Below are 7,641 nucleotides of genomic sequence, written 5' to 3'. Positions count from 1 at the left end.
GAATTTTTCTGAGGTCAGATTCGGATTCAGCGCAGCAAAAACCTTCGGGTATAGTAGGTCTGGTCTCTGGTTCTGAGAATTGTTGGCCTGTGTAATTTATGGACAGCCCCTAACGTGAATACTATTTTCTATATCCGTTTGATTATATCAACTAGTCATTGAATTATTGCAATTGTTGTACATAAGGGCTCAAGTATTCCGTATCTCTTTTCAAGAAATCGAAGCTGTTAAAGAACCTTGGCAAAATAAATAAAAAAATCCTGCCAGTAAATCAATTGTCTTGAGAGTCCAAGAGTAAGCAGCTAGTCGTCAGTAATTCTTGTCAAAGGTTTTCCATATATATTATTCAATATTCATCTCGGTATCTGGTCGATATATTAATAAATATATTAAACTTCTCGATTTTTAATACTTCAGTCGTTTCGTTCTCTCACATTTTGTGCCACCTTTTTGTGTGTTTCAGCGATGTGCGAAATCTTTCGAAAGGAAAGTGCCGATTTCAAAATTGAAATCATCCTAAAGGAGTACTTGTCGGTAACGTTGTTATCTTCTGCCTCGCAGATTCATTTGGAATTGCCGAGAACATGCATTGAAATTCACAGTAGCTCTTTTGCTGTCTTGTTTGCTTGAGGAAAGATTTAAATTTCGAATTTAAATGCTGCGAATGTGACGGGGTCTACGGACTAATAAACAACAGGAAGACAGTCCAGAACTGACTTTGGCCAACTCGGAAATTTTGAGTGGCCTTGTGGGAAATTCCACCCTCTCTGCAAACACTTTACTCGATTCGGGAATTTCTTCTTCTGATCGATGTATCAGAGTTCCGTTCACGTAAAGCACATTTGCTGCCGCATCTTCTGGAACTGTGAGGGTTTGGTAATTGTAGGTCGCTTCTCTCTCGATTCTCTGCAAAAATAGATGAGCAATTGACCAAATTGATTATAGTATAAAACGGGGTGGCGGCAGAACTTCATTTTCAAAATTCTCTGACTTAAACCCTGACTGATTATATTATTTTCGATTACCATTCACATTTAAGTACTGAAATTCTAATGCCAGACCCTAATTTAACTGAAAAAATGGCATAGTTGAAGCGATAAAGTTACTCATTTATAACCAATGACTAATGTGCATTAATAATTTTCAAAAGAATTCGATAAGAATTTCAGGTGAAATTGAACAAAATCTAGATAAATTTTCAAGACTTGGAAACAATTCATGTCAAAAGAATTTTAATAAATTAAAAATAATTTTTAAAAATTCATTGATTTTAGTAAAATTGGTGTGAATTTAGAAAAACTTAAGGGAAATGAGAACAATTTGATGAAATTTATGAGAATTACAAGTTGATTTTAACAAAATCTCGATAAATTTACAAGGCTTCAAAACAATTAGAAAAATTGAAAATAAAAAATTCAAAAAAATTCAAATAAATTAAAAATATTTTTTAAAAATCCACTGATTTTAGTAAAACTGGTATAAATTTTGAAGAATGCAAGGAAAATGTGAAAAATTCGATACAATTGATGAAAATTCCAAGTGAATTAAAACAAATCTAGATAAATTCAGAAGACTTCAAAACAATTCAAAAATTCTAAATAAAAAAACTCAAAAGCATTTAAATGAATTGAAAATAATTGTTAAAAATTCGTTTTAATTCAGTAAAATTGGTGTGAATTTAGAAGAATTTAAGGGAAATGGCAGGAATACTATGCAATTGATAAGAATTCCAATTGAATTTTAACCAAATGCAGATAAATTCACAAAACCTCAAGACATTTCAAAAATTAAAAATTAAACAAAAATTAATAGAATTCAAATAAATTAAAAATAATTTTAGAAAATCCATTAATTTTACTAAAATTGGAGTGAATTTAAAAGAATTCGATGAAATTCCTAAGAATTCCAAGTGAATTCGAACAAAATCTAGATAAATTCACAAAACTTCAAAACAATTCAAAAAATTAAAATTAAAAAAAATTCCTAAGCATTCAAATAAATTGAAAATAATTTTTAAAAATCCATTGATTTTAGTAAAATTTGAGTGCATTTAAATCTAGATAAATTCACAAGACTTCAAGTCAAAAGAATTCAAATAAATTGAAAATAATTTTTAAAATTCCACGAATTTTAGTAAAATTTATATGAATTTAGAAGAATTTAAGGGAAATGGGTAGAATTTGATGCAATTGATAAGAATTCCAAGTGAATATTACAAAATATAGATAAATTCACAAGACTTCAAAAAAACTCAAGCCAAAAGAGTTCAAATAAATTAAAAATAATGTTTAAAAATCCATTGATTTTAGTAAAATTGGTGTGTAGTTAGAAGAATTTAAGGGAAATGGGAAGAATACGATGCAATTGGCAAGAATTCCAAGTGAATTTTAACAAAATCTAGATAAATTCACAAAACTTCAAAGAAATTCAAAAATTCAAAATAAAAAAGTCAAAGGCATTCAAAGAAATTGAAAATAATTTTAAAAAATCCATTGATTTTAGTAGAATTGCAGTGAATTTAAAAGAATTTAAAAGAATTCGATGAAATTTATAAGAATTATTAGTTAATTTTTTAAAAATCTAGATGAAATCACAAGACTTCAAAACAGTTTAAAAATTCAAAATAAAAAAGTCAAAACCATTCAAAATAATTTTATACAAATCCATTAATTTTAGTCAAATTAGAGTGAATTGAGAAGGATTCTATGAAATTCCTAAGAATTCCAAGTGAATTTGAACAAAATCTAGATAAATACACAAAAATTCAAAACAATTTAAAAATTCAAATTTAAAAAAAAAGTGAAAAGCATTCAAATAATTTAAAAAAATCCATTGATTTTAGTAAAATTGGAGTGAATATAGAAGAATTCGATGAAATTCCTAAAAATTCTAAGTGAATTTGAACAAAATCTAGATAAATTTACAAGTCTTCCCAAACAATGGGGTTGTTGCATATTTTCAAATTCTTTTTCCAGTTAAATTAAAAGTACATTAAAAAATTGAATTAAAAATAAATTTATCAAATCCATTGATTTTAATAAATATGGAGTGAATTTAGAAAAATTTAAGGGAAATGGGAAGAATTCGATGAAGTTCATAAAAATCTAAGTGAATTGAAAACAATTAAAAAAATATGAGAAATATAATTGAATTTAGTAAGTTATAAATGAGTATAAAAAAGTCCACGGGAATTAAAAAGAATTTGATGAAATACCTAAGAATTTAAAGAAGGTTTAAAATTGGAAAATAATATTTTAAAATCGCTGCAAATATTTTAAACCCTAAGAAATCTCTCACTTCTTATGAATACATTCTTTGAAGTCCATTAAAATAGTATATGAAATAAGATTCTATAAAAACTGATGATATAATTCCTGAAATCCTGAAAATTTTATTAATTAACGTTGAATGATTTTAAAATCCCTTAAAATCATTTAAATCCTCGTAAATCTTATCAAAACCCTCAAAATATCTTAAAAGCTTATAGGTTCTGTAAAATCCTTCCATACTGCGGGAAATTCAAAAAAATTCTTTAGAACCGCTTTCAAGTTTGTTTAAATTCTTGGAAATCCTTTGAAATTTTTTTAATCTCTTGGAAATTTATAGGAATCTTTAAAAATCTCCTAAAGTATTTCAAATCCTTTAAAATCTTTAAAATCCATTGATTTTAGTAAAACTGGTATAAATTTTGAAGAATGCAAGGAAAATGTGAAGAATTCGATACAATTGATAAAAATTCCAAGTGAATTAAAACTCTAAATTAAATTAAACTCTAAAATATTTGTAATCCTGTGTAATCTTTTCAAATCCCTTTAAAATTTATAGAACTAATGAAAATTAAATAACCGAAACAAATAGAAAAGTCCTTGGAATCTTTTAAAATATCCTAATTTAGTTCATATAAGTCTATTAAAATATTAAAAAATAACGTGAAATCACATAAAATTTGATGAAATATTCTGATATCCTAAACAAATTATTAAAATTCTTTGAGAGCTTTTAAAATAATTAAAATTAATTGAAATCCTCGGGAATCTTATCATATACCCTTGAATCGCTTAAAATACCCTAAAAAATATTTCAAATCCGTTAAAATCTTTCGAAATCCCATGAAATTTTGTAAAGTTCTTGAAAATGTCTTGGAATTTAAAAGAATACCCTAAAATCATTAACATCACTTCAAATGATTGAAATCTATTATAAATACTCTAAGATATTAAAAAATGTCTTAAATTCTTTGGAAATCCATAGACATTTTTGGGAGCTCTTAGAAATATCTGGGAATTTTTTTAAATGTTCTAAAAATAAAAATTCTTTATAATCTTTGAGAACATTTTAAATATTTGAAAATCATTCAAATGATACATATCCTTTAAAATATTATAAATATTTTGAAATAACGTAAGACTTTTAAAAGCTCTTGGAAATTTTGTGGACTCTTCTAAAATACTTGAAATGTTTAAAATCTATTATAAATACCCTAAATTATTCAAAATTCTTTAATGTATTTTGAAATCCACTGGAATTTTTTGCTCATGAAAATTACTTGGAATTGAACAAAATACTTCAAATCCCTTGAAATCATTCAAAATCCCGAAAAATTGATTAAATTTCGATTTTTTTTTAATTTCCTTAACATTTTTTAAATTCTTTAAAATCATTGGGATCACCTTGAAATATTTGAAAATGTTTAAATCCTACGAATGCATTAAAATATTATAAAACTCGGTAAAATTACATGAAATTTGATGATATATTGTGATATCCTAGAAAATTTATTAAGATACTTTGAAGCTTTTAAAATAATTAAACATCTTTTAAATTCTCAGAAATTTGATCAAATCTTAAAATATCCTAATATATTTTAAATCCTTTGCAATTTTTTAAAGCTTTTACTAATACCCAAAAAATGTTACAATACTTTGGAATGACACAAAATTATTAAACTCTAATAAATACTTAAAGATATTTCAAAGCCTTTAAAATATTTTGCAATCCCCTGACAATTGTTAAAGCTCTTGAAAATTCCTTAGAATTAGTTTAAGTCCTTAAAATCTTTCAAATTGTTTAAAATCTTTGAGAAGATCTTGCGGAAATCTAATTTTTTTTAAATACCCTAAAAAATTTTTAATCGTTTGCAATCGCTTCAAATCTATTTTAAATACCCTAAGATATTCTAAATATTTTAAAATCCTTCAAGTCCATTAGAATATTATAAATTCCCGTAAACTTACATGAAATTCGATATTTTCTGATATCCTGGAAAATTTATTAAAATACTTGTCAGAGTTTTTAAAATAATTTAAATTCTAAAAAATGTTATCAAATAATTTGGAATACTATTTATAAATACCCAAGATATTTCTTTATGAAAATGAACTCTTTGAAATCCATAGAAAATTCCTTAGAATCTTGTAAAATACCAATATTGCAAATACTTTAAAATCTTCTGCAATCCCATGAGGTTTTTAATGCTTCTTAAAATACCTGGTAATTTTTAAAAATACCCTAAAACTTTTCAAGTCCATTGAAATTCAAACTATTTAAATCTGTTATAATAAACCTAAGATATTTTAAATCTTTTGAAAAATCGATGGCAAATTCCTTGGAATCAGTTCAAAGATCTTAAATTATTTGAAATCAATTAAAATGTTTTAAAGCTCTTAAAAATATCCTAAAATATTGATATTTGAAAATCTTTCGAAAACTACAAATCCATTAAAATATTATTAAATTCAGTGAAATTTTATAAAATTTGATGATATAATCTGATATCTTGGAAAATTATTCAAATCTTTGAGATTTAAAATTAATTTAAATCCTCAATAATCTTTTGGAATCCCTTACAATTTTTAATGCTCCTGAAAATTTCTTGTAATTTTTGTAAATATCCTAAAAACTTTTAAATCCATCCAACAACCGTATGCAAATTTTTGTAAATCCATTAATATCCTTAGAAATAAATCCATTGACATTGTCAAAATCTCGTGAAAATGTATATGAATCTTTTTAAATCCCCTAAAATATTAAAAATCATTTTAAAAAATTAAAGCTCTTGCGAATTCCTTAGAATTTTTTTAAGTACCATAATATCTTTAAAATTATTTGATTCACTTTAAATTATTAAAATTTATTATAAATATCTGAAGATATTTTAAAAGTTTCAACACAGGGCAATCATTTTGTTAGAAAAATTCAATGTTCCTCGGAATTTGTTAAAATTTGAAAATTCCCGGTTCCAAGTCAAAATCATTATTATTATTATTCTGCCTAAATTCCAGTTCCAACTATAAATTTGTAAAAGATTGAAAATTTCCTGTTCGAAATAAAAGTTAAATTATTTTAATTTTAAATAGTTTTAAAATCCTTCAAATGATTCGAAATTTTATTTTAAGATCTTGAAACATCTACATGTTGTTTTAAATTTGCTCAAATTACAAAATATTATTAAAAGTTTTTCATACTTTGTAAATATCTTTTAAAATTATTCGAATTCCAAATAATTTTTAAAAATAAAAAATAATTTTCAATTTTCCTTGAAATCTTAAAAAATGTCATTATTCTTTTGAAACCTGTTAAAATCATTAAACAGATCTTAAATTAACAGTCAGATATTTCTAAATATGAAGTGCAGGGTTTAAAAATGGAATATTTTAGACTGTAATTTAATGAAACCCTTTTATAATAACTATATTATTTCGAAGTGATTTAAAAATTGAAAATAGTTTATAAGTTTTAATAGGGCGTTCAAATTTTTTTATGACTTTCCATTTGAAACAGTTTAATTTTTAACGTTAACCCTTAAACGGCCAAAACGCCACTACCGGGACACTGCTTTTCAACGGCCAATAACTAAGACTATTCGACACTAGAAAAAATTGAGACACATATATTTTTATTGCTTAAGATCTCCCCTTTCCGACGGTGCCAATGAAATTCCTCAAAAAATTTACTTATTATCCCAAAATGCAGTTTAAACAAAAAAAAACCTGATTTTTCGTGTCTATTTTTTTTTGTGAACCATTTTCCAAAGCTTTTCGAGTCTGTAATTAACCTGAAATCTCACTAACCGGTGGAATAAATGTCTAAACTTTGAGAATCCATGGTTCAAAGATCGATTTTTCGTTTTAGTATTTTCAAAATGGCGTCTTAATGGCAAAATTTTTGTGAAAACATTCATGAATTTTTTTACAGTAAACGATGCGCTTTTCAGAAAAATCATCAAGAATAAAAAGTTCTTGTAATCAGCTAAGGAATACGCCTGAATTTTTTTGAATCGTTTTGAGCAAAATTTTGGATTTTGCATATGAACAATTTTTGCAAAATTCAAAATTTTGCTCAAAACGCTCCGGAAAAATTCAGGCGTATTCCGCGGCTGATTATAAGAACTTTTTATTTTTGACAAATTTTCCGAATAGCGCATAGTTTTTCAATAAAAATTGCCAACGACTCCGTAACCTTTATTGACATCAAACCACACCTTCACCGCATTGTCATCCTGGGAATTTTCGAGTACACCCAGCAAAAAAAAAAGTGCCGAAGCGTAAAGCCTTAAAAATTGCAACAAACTCCGAATCGGAATGGGATTCCGATGAAAATGATGAACGTATCATCATACCTAATCCAGATTACTCTGGCTCT

The 7,641-nt window shown here is 25.6% G+C and overlaps 1 protein-coding gene across 1 annotated transcript in view; it reads right to left on the bottom strand.

Annotated features, from left to right (window-relative positions):
* Positions 1-13: 13 nt before the first annotated feature.
* LOC117167273 (N(G),N(G)-dimethylarginine dimethylaminohydrolase 1) overlaps positions 14-7,641 on the bottom strand; it is a 19,446-nt gene continuing 11,818 nt past the window's right edge. Inside the window, exon 5 of the mRNA XM_033352081.1 lies at positions 14-906. Coding sequence (XP_033207972.1) covers positions 652-906 — 255 coding nt within the window. The 3' untranslated portion in view covers positions 14-651. The remainder of the gene's footprint in view (positions 907-7,641) is intronic.

Source organism: Belonocnema kinseyi, chromosome 2 (genome assembly GCF_010883055.1).
Source record: "Belonocnema kinseyi isolate 2016_QV_RU_SX_M_011 chromosome 2, B_treatae_v1, whole genome shotgun sequence".
Classification (NCBI taxonomy): domain Eukaryota; kingdom Metazoa; phylum Arthropoda; class Insecta; order Hymenoptera; family Cynipidae; genus Belonocnema; species Belonocnema kinseyi.
This window is presented reverse-complemented; position numbering and strand designations above follow the sequence as displayed.